This window comes from Aspergillus luchuensis, chromosome 4 (assembly GCF_016861625.1).
Source record: "Aspergillus luchuensis IFO 4308 DNA, chromosome 4, nearly complete sequence".
NCBI classification, from domain to species: domain Eukaryota; kingdom Fungi; phylum Ascomycota; class Eurotiomycetes; order Eurotiales; family Aspergillaceae; genus Aspergillus; species Aspergillus luchuensis.
Window position 1 is genome coordinate 3,111,219 of NC_054852.1, and position 13,848 is coordinate 3,125,066.

Below are 13,848 nucleotides of genomic sequence, written 5' to 3' on the forward strand. Positions count from 1 at the left end.
GGTGCCTGTATCTCCCCAGGAACATGTGCCTCTACCACGCGGTCTGTGCCCTGCCCCTTGCATTTCGTACTCTCACCATCTGTCCTTTTCGATTGCTGTAGCAGACCCCTTCCAGAACGATGATAGCCTAGTGCGAAGTCCTATTTGACCAGCGTATTCCTCCACGTGTCGTGGAAACTGTCCAGCGTGCCCGCGAGAGACCTGCGGTACCATTCCTTATGGGGGTTGAGTATATTGAATTCAGCCATGCGAAGGATGGCCTGGAGCAGCAACTTTGCAATTGTGCTAGTTCTCAGAACCTGGTCGAGGTTGCCAGCGCAGAGCATCTGCGCCACAATGCCGCGGCGAATCTGGCCGCGGAATGGAAACTCGGTGTTAAAGAATGGCTGGTCCTGGCCTGCGTCTCTTTATTGATGACAATGGATGCCTTCAATGCGACCGTACTGCTTCCCCTGATAACAGTATGTGTGTTCATATGTCCGTCCTCATCTAAACGTCTGATCACCTGATATGGATAGAACAGAATCTATCAGCCACATCTGAACAGCCACTCGGAAACACACTATGGATTGAGGCATCATACCTTCTGGCTAGTGCGGCAAGCCAGCCATTCTCTGTCATGCTCGCAGCAATTTTGGGGGTAGGGCCTATTGCCCTTGGAGCTGCTGTGCTGGCCACAGTGGGAACGGGAGTCTGTAGTGGTTCGATGAGCTTAGCTTGTCTGGTTCCAGGGCGGTTTGTCCAAGGCGTAGGCTGTGGAGGAGTAATTGCGACCTCGCTTCTGATGATAGATGAAGTCATCCCATATCCTCACCAGGCTCGAATTACTGGGTATGCCTTTCAGACTCGAGTGGTCGGGGCCACTGTTGGCCTTATCTTCGGTGGGTTGCTTGTCGATCACGCCGTCTGGACCTTTTATGCCAGTCTCGTCTTCTGCGCACTGGGACTTTTGGTCATTCCGTTCGCAGTTGAGTTGCGGACCTACAGGCGTATCGCAAAGTGCAAGGCGTGCGAGCTTGACTGGCAGGGTGCCGTGTTGACCTTTATGGGAATGGGCTGTCTTCTCATAGGCGTCAATTGGGGCGGGATATTATACGAATGGACTAACTGGCACGTTTTGGTAGTTCTTGGTGCTGGGGCAGCCTCGATCATCGTCCTAGTCCTGTATGAGAGTCTGTGGTCTGTCCACCCGCTTTTCTCGTCGACAATTTTCAGCAGCATCGCAAGGACCATGTTGTACCTAAGTAGCTTGCTGCACGGATTCTTGGTAAGTTATCAGCTAGTGGAAACGGACGAAAATCACTGACTTGCGACAGTTATCCTGTCATCTCCTCAACTGTGCCCTGTATCTAAGACTGATCCAAGAATTGTCGTCTGCATTCGCAGGGCTCGGTCTCCTCACGGTCGTCAGCCCGGCATTGGTAGCGCTCATTCTGACAGAAAGGGTGAGACATTTGCGAAACCCGAGTACCTTTCCCTGGATGGTCCGGATCGGATGGTTGTGCAGCGTCCTTGCGACAGGCTTCTTCATTATCCTAGACGACAGCACTCCGCCTCAAGTATGGGTTTTCATCTTGCTTGGTGCAGGAATAGGCCACTCCCTCCTTATTTCTGGGCACCATCGAGGAGTGCACCACATACACCAGCCGAACAGAGATAGTGAGCACTACTCAGCATCAAGCATCCTCATGTACTCTCTTCTGCGGACGTGGGGGATGTGTATTGCTGTTCCTGTTGGCGGGGCGATCATTTTGCATCGAATAGTGAGGCAGGAGGGCGCAGAGAGCAGTCACTTTGATTTCCAAGCAGGCGAGGCCCCCTTATCGCAGCAGGGCAGGGATCAGAAGGAGATGCTTGTAGGTGGGTTTCATATGCTATGGCGAGTTATGGTCGGGGCGTCTGCTTTAGGAGGTGTCAGCTCGCTGTTTGTGAAATGATGTATAGCAGAGTGTGATGTGGCATTAGGAAACAATTGAATGCATGTATTGAACGATATTCACATACCGATGAACATGTAGATGAGAAGGCTACCCATTGTGCAAGATATGAGTCGGTGGGATGGCTGAACTAAACGGGAAGGAATCTCAGCTTCACGACACATCCACCATCTACTTTCCCGACCAGTTACTACAGGTTACTACACACAATAAAATGGAAGTGGAAATCACCCCAATTCATTCAAGCCAACGCAAGCAACCTAGTTCAAAGACTAAATCCAACTCAAAGAGACATCAAAATCATCTCGCTAACAAACATTGTCATACTAGAAGAGGTGGTATCAAAAGACAAACAACATCGCTTCAAACACCAATACAGCAAATGAACCAAGAGCAATACATCATAGAGATACCTCAGCGGAGGCAAGTTACATCATTCAATCACTTTCCCTCTTCATCTTCGTCATCATCATCATACTGACCCTTATTCTTCTTAGGATAAGGCGTAGGCACTCTCTTCAACGGAGCACCAAATTCATAATCATCAATCCCCATAAACTCGACGACTTCTCCTTCAATAACACAGATGTTCTGTTCATCGTCTTGGGTAGTAGACCCCTCGACAACACCATCAACGGCAAAAGGAGAATGATGTGACACCTTCTGCCTCTTCTTCGGCGGCTCATTGTCGTCACCATTAGACGTAGAGGCATACATAGAGGCGACTGGCTGGCTCTTGGCTTTGACTACCTTGAGCCAGTTGGAAAAGGACACGATCTTGTCCATTTCGACTGTTGTTGGTCGTAAAAAGAGGATGGTTGGTTTGGTTAGAGAAAAGAGAAGAGTAGATGGATAGTAGCTTGCAAGAGCAATAGCAAGAGCAAGTACTATAGCTAGAAGTGTGTTCTTATATTTGAACTTCAAGCGTAGTAAGTGGAGGAGTAGGTAGTTGAGGAAGGGAAAGAGTAAAAGGTTTCCGCTTGCAAGAAACGGGGGGCTCTTATACTTCCCTTCATTTAAGGTTTATGACTCCTTCTATGTTCTATATATCACGTTTACTTACCTCATCGACGCTACCTCTTTGGGCCAATAGCTGAGTTTGATCTGTGGCTACTAGTAGTGGTTCCGCTGGATGGGGGTAAAGCACAGCCCTATAGGGATACGTGGACATGTGGTGTAAACACATCCTTACGTCTACAACATCTAGACTTGACACACTGCCCAAGTGTTGAGGTATAGTGACATCAGAAGCTGTAGTGTATCTGACTTGGTTTGTTATTCTCAAGTACGTTCTCTACTTCGCGTACAAATATACAAGTGTTGACGATGTCATCCTGTGAGTCAAGGATGAGGTCACGGTGAATTGAGTAGTAGACGTTATCGCATAAAGAAGATGGTTATTTGATTCAATCCTCCAACATAATGTTTCAGAAGCCTATGCTGCTTGTCAAATGGGCTTAATTAATTATAGAATAAGTTCAAACATGATCGTTATAGCAGCTGTATACTGCACAGACTGTACGGGGCATTGTTATCGTGATATATTGATGTATGTTTGAGTTGCTTTGCTACTTCATGTTTCATAAAGAAAAGGGTAAATCTTGAGTCAGTGTGGATGAAAAGAACATTCAATTCTAGGATGATGCATCCATCTACTCCTGAAGGACTGTTTGGGGTGAAGTATATCCGGCTCGGCTATCCAGATTAGGCCTTTGTTCCTATTTTGGGATAACGGGTGGAAAGTTTAATTACCGACAGCCGCATTGTATACTCGTCGCTAAATGTGAACAAAACAAGATCTACTTAAGCAGAGCAATTGACAGAGAATAATGTCATTGTGTTGGCTGGTTATCAACCACATTAGGGTCGTGAACACTCCCCATGAGTAATTATAGTAGAAGTAGATACACGAAAGGTAACTTATCAACAACACCGCGTCCCCTGATTACATCCACTGCTAAGTGTAAATGAGTTAACTCATTTACAGGTTGCCCTGACCGGCGTTAGCAGCAACGCTAGAGGCAACAGAGGTGTAAGCCGAAGCAGAGGCAATGTTCTTGCCCTCGAAGTCGGAGAGGAAAGAGGTGCTGTCCTCGGAGAAAGTGCCGGAGGAGCCGAAGCCGTTGATGACACAGTCACGGCCAAGGTAGGTGGAGCAGACTTCACCGGCGGTGGAGGAGGGGACGGTGAAGGCCTCGCCCTCGTAGGTCTCAAGAACAGTGTCGACGTTCTGGAAAACGTTGCCCTCAGCCAAGACGTAGCCACCCTCACCGATCTCGAAGGCGTGGCCGGAGATGTCGTACCAGTAGTTGTTAACCTGTGTTTGTGGTTAGTTCCAGTCGAAGGTGACCGGCAGAGATAGAACTTACAGCGTGGAGGAGAGTGTTGTCCTGGACCTTGGGGGAACGGCCGGAGGTGTGGTAGATGTAGTTGCCCTTCATGGTGACCAAGTCGGCGTCACCGTCAAGGTAGATGGCCCAGTAGTGGTAGCCATCGCAGGTGGCGGAGTAGTCGGAGACACCGTCAATGTAGTTGTTGGTGAGAGAGACGCGGTTGTCGGCGCTGGTTCCGAGGACGTAGTGCTGGCGACCAATGCGGGCAGTCTGTCATCTGTTAACTTGATGCTCTTGATTTAGTAAAAGTGAAGAAGTGAAGGCGTACAGTAACGTGGTCGATCCAGACCAGGTCACAGTCATCAAGAGTAATAGCATCACCACCCCAGACGTACTTGGGGTTGATGTCGGTAACGGCGATGTTCCTGATCTTGTTAGAGCAATTTCCTAATGACACCGAGTATAACCTACTGAATGATGATGTTCTCAGCACCGCTGACAATGCGGAGACCCTTGCCCTTGATGGCACCAGAGGAGCCCTCACCGATGAGGGACTTGTTGGAGGTGACGGTGATACCGAGGGTACCAGCGTTGTAGCTATTCAAGTTAGATGCGAGATCAAAAGCGGATGACAGCAGGCAAGGACATACTATTCAACGCTGACAGAGGGAGCATCGGGCTCGTAGTTCTCGCACCAGTCGTTCTGGTCAATAGCAACCTGGCAAGCGGAAGCGGTACCCCAGGGAGCGCAACCAGTGCCAGTGGTGGTACCTTCGCTGTCGGTGAAGTCGAAGGTCTTGGTCAGGACAATGACGCGGGCCTCATCGTCTCCGAGGTAGGAGACCAGCTCATCGATAGTGTCGGGGTAGACGGGGGTGGCACTGCCACCACCGGTGACGCCCTTGGCGAAACCCTCAGCAGAGCCGGACACGCCGACGGCAGCGGCGGAACCAGCGAAAACAGCGGCAGCAGCGCTGAAGATAGTAGTGTACTTCATGGTGAAGTGTTTAGAACCAGCTAAGAAGGGGAAAGAAAGACTAAAGTGAAGAGAGAGGTATGCAGAGGAAAGGAAAGGAAAGGAAGGAATGGTTTGATACAGAGAAGATGTCAACCTGGATGGGATTGGGGCTTTTTATAGGGAAGACTGACTCGTCACGTTGACGGAAGCATCTGACAAGAATCTGATAGAGCTTCGCCTTTGGCTCAGACCCATTCTGGGTAAATTGGACGGATGATCAGTATGAAACGGCCAAGTGCATCTTTCATTAGTAGCCAAGGGCTATCGAGCCAAACCGTTGATTCTTCTCGGTCACTCCACCGGCGCTAAAGTCGGTACTGACCGAGCAGGTAGTCGAAGGAGATCCATCATATCGGACCATGGATGGAGTGATAGACATCGATGACAACCAAGATGGGAAGGGGAAAGAGGAGTAGTAGCCACATGGTTTGTCCATCGCGGTGATGGCCCCTGTTCGTGGACAGTGAGTTGGATGGTCCACTGTGCTGCCTGGCTATTGAAGGTCATAGGTGGACCTTGGGAATGAGTCGGGGGATTTACGGCGTTTCATGATGCCCGCGCCGGCGCACTTAGTCTCGGTAGTCTAAAGTAGTCCATCCACTCGGGCTGGTGGGCCTCGCGATTGAAATTCTGTAAAGAAGCAATTCCTCCGTCTTGGCAGAGTCCTTGTGGCAATGATAGTCGGGAAAATACCGAATTCGACCGTCAGGGTGTAGCTAGTAGTTTGAGGATGTTGCGGATGGAAGGCTGGACGTGCTTGACAGTTAGGGCTGTTCATCACTGGTGAAGAACAAGAGGGGAACCGAGGGGGCAATTCTGCATCACCATTCCAGCAGTTTTGAAGAGTTTTACTTCCTTGACTTCCACTGAGACCGATTTTGTTTCAATTATTAATGGCTTCAGTACCTCTCCACGCCTCTCTCTATCTTTAGTCGGTCTTCTGGTCGAATGAGAGCAGCTGGAAAAGCTGCGCGAAATAAAGAAAAAAAAAATGAATTAGGTGTTCTTGGTAAGGCGCCAGGAACGCCGGCCAAGTGGTCCACAGTGGAACCGTCTTCGGATTTCGGTGATAGCAATACACCAGTGACCACCCATCAAGTCGACGGCCGAGCTGCTATTACTCCTCGAGTTTCGACTCCAGTGCAGAAATTTAGCCATCCAAGTTTAGTATCGACCTAGTTGACGGACTGATGATTTTGTCATCTAGTCTGGACGGCTGAGTGGTCACGATAAGGTGGGAAAATGTCGGACTCCGTAGGCATCAGTTACGACTCATTCGTATCAGGGGAAATGGGGTAATGTTGCCCCTATCAATCATATTTCCGGTCCATCTGCACACTATAGTGAGACATTTTGCTGTTAAGCTTGGATTCCGGCGTCTTGGCTCGTCAAGCTTCGAAGCCGTAGAAGGAGCTTATTCCACGCCAAAAGAAGATACTGAATCAGACAATATGGGGTGGTAGTCTAATTGAACCCCATCTATGTGGTCTGTCGAGCCTGTCTAGAACATGGTGAGCCACATTGCGGTACCACTCGCCCTTTAACGAGGACCGTAACATCACCCCAGTTGGAGCTATCGAACTAGGCCAGCTACGATCAGACGCTTGGGTACCGGGCGCCCGATAGGGGTTAATTGTGGACTTGTTGACACTCAAGATTATGCTTAACCGAAACCAGAATCTTCCCCGAAGGTGTCGTGTTGACCTCTGATGACTTCCTTGATATTGAATACGATACCTGCCGCTTGCAAGTGCTGCGCCCATTGGATTGGCTAGTCCTCGAAGTGGCAGCCAAACCCCGCTCTTGGACAGCATCACGAGTTGAGGGTGGGAGCAATCATGAGCTCGCATGATATTATTGCACAAAGTAGGTTGGTGATATATTGCCTGAGTAAATGACCAAGGGGTATTCGGAACCACCCGGAAGACATTTGTTGGTTCTAGCCTCACCAAGGCCATCGTTCACTTCAAACGTCGAGCTCTCTCGGCGTTGGTCCTTTGCTTTGGTCATAATAGACAAGCTCTTTCCGCATTATGCTTGAATAAAACGCAATCTTTCGTCAGTTCCTTGAGGGGAACTTAGATGTAGAAAGTCAACCGGCAAAACGCAGTCGGGGATGGATATCCGCATGACGGGAGAGAATTCATGCAGGAGTAATATAGATTCGTCATTTCTAGGCCGCCACCGGCACTTTCCTGCATGTTGATGGGCCACCGATGCAGGCTACTGCAATGTGATAAAGTGCGGGTGATGCATAATTCCACTACCGCACACGAAGGAAGCAAGCGTGAGTGGAATTCCACCAAGACGAGAATGAGATTAGAATGGTGGAGATGCCCAATCGGGGATAGTTTCAATGCCTGATATTGTGGCCTCTTGTTGCCCTATTGCCTTATGGCCTTGAGGCCTTGTGGCCTTGACACCTATAATATCTGCCTTGGCGCCTTGATCCGTTGATGCCTTATCGCCTGATGTTTATGGCTGCAGTTTATTTTTGCCTTGTGGCCTTGGGCATCAATGTTTCGGAACGGCAAATGATTTCGGCTCCGTTTCCCCTTTGGGATATTGCCTGTTGGCCGAGCATACTCGAGTTACACGGACGTAGAAGAGGGCAGTGGGGTTTGATATCAGTAAGGGACATTATGTCTGCTCTCATCAAGCTACTTACTCGGACTGAAGACAATTCGGCTTCAATTGACTTCCGATTCAAGGTCACTGAGTGGAATTATATTCAATCCAGTGCCTCGCCGTGTATCCCCGACGCTTGCAATTAGGCTTTGCGTGATTGGCCAGCACCAGCTGAGTCAGCCATTTGCCGGCCGCCAGACCCGAGGTTACCTTGAGCTGCCAAAGGCGACAAAACATCGCCAGAACCGATCGACTTCACTTCCTCGTGCCTCCCTTGGACCTCGTTTGTCGTTGCCGCTGGCTGGCTGCTCTTCTTTTAGGCCTCTCCTCTCTCCTCTCCCTCCACCGCCATCGACATTCTTTCGGTCTCATTGACCTCTCCTACTCGCGCATATCCTATTTTTCGCCCTCTGGTAGATCCCTCGCCCCCCGATCGACCGTGATCTCTTTCTCGACCGCCCACAATGGCTGCCCTTCGCACGACCTCGCGCCTGTTCGCTTCCTCGAAGCCGCTGTTCCGCCCAGCCGCCTTCACTCGCTCCTATGCGACCGTTGACGCCCTTTCCCAGGTGAGCGCAAGCGGCCACGCGAGCAGCAAGACCATTCCCGAATCTAAGACTTCGAATGTGCAGGACCCCAACCCCTCGGAGCAGCCCCGGGTCAAGACTTTCCATGTCTACCGCTGGAACCCCGATCAGCCCACCGAGAAGCCCAAGATGCAGTCTTACTCCCTGGATCTGAACAAGACCGGTCCCATGATGCTGGACGCCCTGATCCGCATCAAGAACGAGATGGACCCCACCCTGACTTTCCGGAGAAGTTGCAGAGAGGGTATCTGTGGAAGTTGCGCGATGAACATTGACGGTGTCAACACCCTGGCTTGCCTGTGTATGTTTTCCTGGAGTGCTTGGTGCGATGTCCCGGCTCGGTGGCGCTGACCTTTTGCTGAATAGGCCGTATCCCCACCGATACCGCCAAGGAGTCTCGCATCTACCCTCTGCCTCACACCTACGTCGTCAAGGACTTGGTCCCCGATTTGACCTACTTCTACAAGCAGTACAAGTCGATCAAGCCTTACCTGCAGCGCGACACCCCGACCGCGGATGTAAGTATTGACAGCGTGTGCTGCGATGTGGGCTTTTTTATTGATAAATTTATAGGGTCTCGAGAACCGCCAGAGCCCCGAGGAGCGTAAGAAGCTGGACGGTCTGTACGAGTGCATTCTGTGCGCTTGCTGCTCTACCTCCTGCCCCTCGTACTGGTGGAACAGCGAGGAGTACCTTGGACCCGCCATCCTCCTCCAGTCCTACCGTTGGTTGGCCGATTCCCGTGACGAGAAGACCGCCGAGCGTAAGGCCGCTCTCGACAACAGCATGAGCGTGTACCGTTGCCACACCATTCTCAACTGCTCGCGGACTTGCCCCAAGGGCCTGAACCCCGCACGGGCCATTGCGGAGATCAAGAAGATGATGACTGCTCATTAGAGAAGTGACACGAGATCTAAAAAGAATTGCTTTCTCTTTGTGCATTACGTCTTGTGTGGCTGGGTATTTTTCCTTCTTTCCTATCCCATTTCTTTTTGGTTAATTCGTGTCTGAGCTTTATTCCCTCCATCCCCGAGGTCTTTCATGTCGGATGTGTTTCAATAGGTGTAAATTGTGAATGTGATTTATAGCCATGGCGGTCAGCCAGTGATCAATTGAGTATATACTTGTGTGATCAGCGTAATGCGTAAGGTACAGGCTGTGTCAATTCGGGTTTCATATATATTATATATAGTGAAGTGTATACGCCTTGATTTCAATAATAGGTACCGCCAATCAATTATATTTGAACTGGAGTTACAATGTTCAGTTGTAAATGCCTAGAATCACACGGAGTCAAGTAGTCTGAAAACCTGGTCTCTGCCAGTCCAACTCAGTTATATATTCTGCCGCCAGTACCCAACATCATCATGTCGGATTAAGTATACTACACAGTACTAGTAGTCATGTTCTCTCATCTCTTTATATATACTTCATAGTAAAGACAAAATCATCTAGCAATTGATACTAGCAGTACTTCAATTTTTACCACCAACAATCATTCAAGATAATCCCACTCAATCTATACATACTAAGATGGAGCAACAACCACGAGATACTAGTATAGTAGTAGTATAAAAACCAAACCACACCCCATAATCCAAAACCAACTACCAAAAGAGAAAAAAAAGAGAACAATTAATACCTCCCCCCCGACCCCAAAACCTCAATACACCTCCCAACCGCCTCCTCCATCCTAGCCGTCGCCTCCTCCACCAACCCCATCACCCCGACTCCCTTCTCCCCAGCCCTCCTCTCCATAACGCCCACCCACTCCCCATTCAACACCTTATTAATATTCACCTTACTAACCCCAGCCGCAACACATCTATCAAAAATCCCCTTATCAAACGGATCCGCCCCATGCAACACCAACCTCACCCTATCCCCCACCCTCTCCCTAATGCTCTCCAACCGGTCATACTCCAACCGAATCCCCCTGGGTCCATAACTCCCATGCACATTGCCAAAAGCCGGAGCCAGCCAATCAATCCCCGTGTTGACGAACTCCTCCGCCTCTTCGGGGGTCGTCAACACCCCCTCCAGGTCCGCAGTGTCCGAGACGCCGTCTTCCCCGCCCTCGATACGCCCGGGCTCGGCTTCTGTCGCGATGCCCCGCTCGTGGCAGTAGGCGACGAGCTCGCGCGTTAACGAGAGGTTCTCGGCTTTCTCGTAGTGGGACATGTCGATCATGATGCTGTCGAATCCGGGGGTGATGTCTGCGGCTTGCCGGACTATTTCGGGTGTTTGCGCGTGGTCGAGGTGCACCGTTATGGGGACGCTGGCGTTGCGGGCGGCTTCGGCGGCGGCGTGCACGAGGATGGACCCGGCGTATTGCAGCGCCCAGGGGAAGAGGAGGATCATGGCTGGGGAGCGGTGCTTTTCGGCGGCGCGGACGGTTGCGAGGATGCCTTCGATGTTGTAGCAGCACATGGCGGGCACGCCGTAGTGGTGCTGGTAGGCGTGGTCGAGGATGGGGAGGGCGCGGTTGTTGGGGAGGGGCATGGTGGTGGTGGTGGGGGTAGTTTTGGTTGAGAGGAAGAGGATGCAAGTGATGAATGGGGGTATTGAAGAAAGTAGATTAGTGGTGTGAGTATGTGTGAAGGGTAGTCTTATAGTTCTGTCGCAACGGAATGGTTGATGTTGACTCCACTATTTACAGCCGGAGTTGCTCCGACCTTTATGAGATCATTTCCTGATGATATTAAATTCTGATTATTTCGGCGGCTAAGTCTACGGATAAACACGGATTACGCTGGTGCTGGCCTCCGACCCGTACCCTTGGCCCTTGGACATCAATAATACGTTCAGGGCTGCGTTGCCGAGATGGAGCGGGCAGTGCATGTCCCGCGCCTTCTGCACCACCTTCTCTAACCGACTCACTACCGCATTCAGAGTCTCTGAGCCAGCTGGCGCCTGTGTGCCGATTTTACCCTCAATCATCTCTAGTCCTCTCGTGACGAATACCTTGCTTCCACCGGCTGCGTCGCTGACGAGTTCGAAGAATTGCGCCATATCGACACCTAGTGACCGTGCGAAGGCGATGGCTTCGGCAGCCGCGACAAGGTTTACGCATTGCATGAGGTCAAGCACGAGCTGTAGAGCGGTTTCTGGATCCTCGGTTGCTGAGGAAGTATCGATGTCTTTGAGTGGATGCGAGTAGTACTGGCGGATCATAGCGGAGTCGTCCTTGGGGCCGTAACCTTGTACAAGAGCGGAGAGGTAAATCTGCTCTGCAGTTGCGCAGAGCGGAATTGGAAAGTTGTTTTGACGGGCTGAGGTAGTAATGATGCCCTGATAATGTTAGTATGCATGGTAATGGCAGGGTAGGTGCAACCCACAGCATCCTTCAGAATGATTGTCAGAGCACTCGCCCCAGGATTCCAATCCTCCTCCACCATCCTAGGAAAACGGTTCTCATGCATCCAGGTCCACGCTTCTGAGCTCTTTATCTGCTCTGCTGTATTCACTGCATCCAGGCCCAGATGCGCCGCGAAACCCATAGCCTCGCTGGCCCCCAAGATGTGGATGGCAGCCAGCACCTGATGTACCATCTTCATGTTACTGCCGGCTCCCACTCCTCCCGGGACAAGATAGAGCTTGCTTGGGGCAGACATAGTCTGCAGCAAATCGCGCGCAATTTGCAGCGCAGAGTCAGCACCGCCCGCCATGATGGAGAGGGTGCCATCCGCGGCGCGCTTCGCACCTCCTGAGACTGGTGCATCAACAAAGTGAATATCTGATCGACCTCGAGAGGCGAGTTCTGCGGCGACAGATTGCGCATATGAGGCGGCGACGGTGGAGCAAAGGAGGAGGGTTGCATTTTGGGGGAGGTCTATCATGTTAGCCCGAGGGAATCAATAGCTAGGGAGATACATACATTGCACAACGCCCTCATCTCCGAAGAGGACGGTTTGCGCCTGCGGCGCCGATGCTACCATGCAGACGTAGAAAGACTTTCCTTCCGCTGATTCACGCAGCGAGGAGGCGGGTGTGCCCCCCGCAGCCTGGAATCGCTGCACCGAGGCTGGAAAGACATCGTAGCCGTAAACAGGGTATCCTTCATGAACAAGGTGGGTGGCCATGCCGAAGCCCATGGCCCCGAGGCCAACAAAGCCAATGGCTGGTTTAGACATCTTCAATTCCAATTATGAGCTTTAGCTTCTTGAGCTGTGATCTTTGTCGTGTGGACCGGCACCATTTATGGAGGGGAAATGGGTCGCTGTGAAGTCCGAGGACGTGGGGGATACCGTGGGGGGTTCGGAGGCGGTCCGATCAACACAGTTGCTGGTGGACCCTGAACACTGCTAGTCGCATCACGTTTACACATGTCTCCTCCGAGCTTGGGACATCCTCCGAAACCCTTGCCCCGAGGAAAGGACCCCCGAATTGTTCTGGCGCTCGGTCGGTCGCTGTTGAAGCCGATACTATGAGGTATAACGAGTTGATGATCGGCAGGTCCGTTGACAGTCCCGCCCACTTTCCGATCCATCGCTATTGTTGACGGTAAAATGATGTCGCTGATATCTATCATGCTATCATGAAAATTAGACGGCAACAGCAGTAATGGTGGTTGTAGAACATTGCTCGCATGGGATGAAATTCATGGGTGCTTGGGCCCAACTTTCAGCACAAACCACAAGCGTTATCCGCTAATAGCGTCCATGCATCGGAGATATCAAGTTAGCAAATACATAACTTACGCTATTTGGTCATTTGTCGTTCAGGTCGTAATGCGTACAAAATTAGGCTTGGAGTGTTCAGTAGACGGAAAGCAAGCAGCTTGCATAGGTACTAGTGTTGCGTAAGCGACCATCAGCATCATAAACAGCATGCACTGGTGAGTATACATGAATGTGCCATACAGCATGTTTCGATTGGCTTTGGGGTCTAATTGTACGAAGTAGCCGACCGGAGAGAGCAACCTGACACCATGTTGGCAATTACCTCATCGCATGTGTAGTTTGCTCACTCAGAGCTATGCCATCATGCAGGTGGATCTATTAACCCTCCTGTATCATTCTAGACATCGAAGTATTAAAAGAGAAGGGTTCGGAGGAAGCACAAAGACACGCAGGCAATATCAGGGCCGAGATTTAGCATCTCAATCTTGATGGAAACGTCAACGCTGGATTCGCAAAGACCAGTCTTAATTATAGCGACCTAGAAATACTGGAGATACAGAGGGGGCTAGATGGATTCTGTTGAATCCTGTGTCTTCCACACCATGATATGAGAGAAACCTAAACCTTGCGAAAAACCCCCATACCACCTATTTCACTATTAGTTCAAAAAAACCCGAGTGTGCAGAGACAGCTCAGAATGGTCAAGACTGAATGCCTACCTAG

The 13,848-nt window shown here is 50.7% G+C and overlaps 6 protein-coding genes across 6 annotated transcripts; 2 read left to right on the forward strand and 4 right to left on the reverse strand.

The window, feature by feature from the left end:
• Positions 1 to 218: 218 nt before the first annotated feature.
• Positions 219 to 1,937, forward strand: AKAW2_41096S (uncharacterized protein; the record flags this gene model as incomplete). Its single annotated transcript, XM_041689497.1, has 3 exons — positions 219 to 461; positions 524 to 1,267; positions 1,317 to 1,937. The coding sequence occupies 3 exons, from the start codon at positions 219 to 221 to the stop codon at positions 1,935 to 1,937; spliced, it is 1,608 nt and encodes a 535-aa protein (XP_041543176.1).
• A 441-nt stretch (positions 1,938 to 2,378) lies between these two features.
• Positions 2,379 to 2,723, reverse strand: AKAW2_41097A (uncharacterized protein; the record flags this gene model as incomplete). Its single annotated transcript, XM_041689498.1, has 1 exon — positions 2,379 to 2,723. The coding sequence occupies one exon, from the start codon at positions 2,721 to 2,723 to the stop codon at positions 2,379 to 2,381; it is 345 nt and encodes a 114-aa protein (XP_041543177.1).
• A 1,195-nt stretch (positions 2,724 to 3,918) lies between these two features.
• On the reverse strand, positions 3,919 to 5,267 carry AKAW2_41098A (polysaccharide lyase family 1 protein; the record flags this gene model as incomplete). The annotated part of the gene is made up of 5 exons (XM_041689499.1): positions 3,919 to 4,254; positions 4,307 to 4,540; positions 4,599 to 4,695; positions 4,742 to 4,867; positions 4,921 to 5,267. The coding sequence occupies 5 exons, from the start codon at positions 5,265 to 5,267 to the stop codon at positions 3,919 to 3,921; spliced, it is 1,140 nt and encodes a 379-aa protein (XP_041543178.1).
• A 3,113-nt stretch (positions 5,268 to 8,380) lies between these two features.
• sdh2 (succinate dehydrogenase iron-sulfur protein subunit SDH2) lies at positions 8,381 to 9,400 on the forward strand (the record flags this gene model as incomplete). Its single annotated transcript, XM_041689500.1, has 4 exons — positions 8,381 to 8,485; positions 8,549 to 8,804; positions 8,870 to 9,021; positions 9,077 to 9,400. 4 exons carry the CDS (start codon positions 8,381 to 8,383, stop codon positions 9,398 to 9,400), a joined length of 837 nt encoding a protein of 278 aa, XP_041543179.1.
• A 738-nt stretch (positions 9,401 to 10,138) lies between these two features.
• On the reverse strand, positions 10,139 to 11,005 carry AKAW2_41100A (class II fructose-bisphosphate aldolase; the record flags this gene model as incomplete). Its single annotated transcript, XM_041689502.1, has 1 exon — positions 10,139 to 11,005. The coding sequence occupies one exon, from the start codon at positions 11,003 to 11,005 to the stop codon at positions 10,139 to 10,141; it is 867 nt and encodes a 288-aa protein (XP_041543180.1).
• Positions 11,006 to 11,233: 228 nt separating this feature from the next.
• Positions 11,234 to 12,636, reverse strand: AKAW2_41101A (NAD(P)-dependent oxidoreductase; the record flags this gene model as incomplete). Its single annotated transcript, XM_041689503.1, has 3 exons — positions 11,234 to 11,794; positions 11,842 to 12,335; positions 12,381 to 12,636. 3 exons carry the CDS (start codon positions 12,634 to 12,636, stop codon positions 11,234 to 11,236), a joined length of 1,311 nt encoding a protein of 436 aa, XP_041543181.1.
• Positions 12,637 to 13,848: the final 1,212 nt, after the last annotated feature.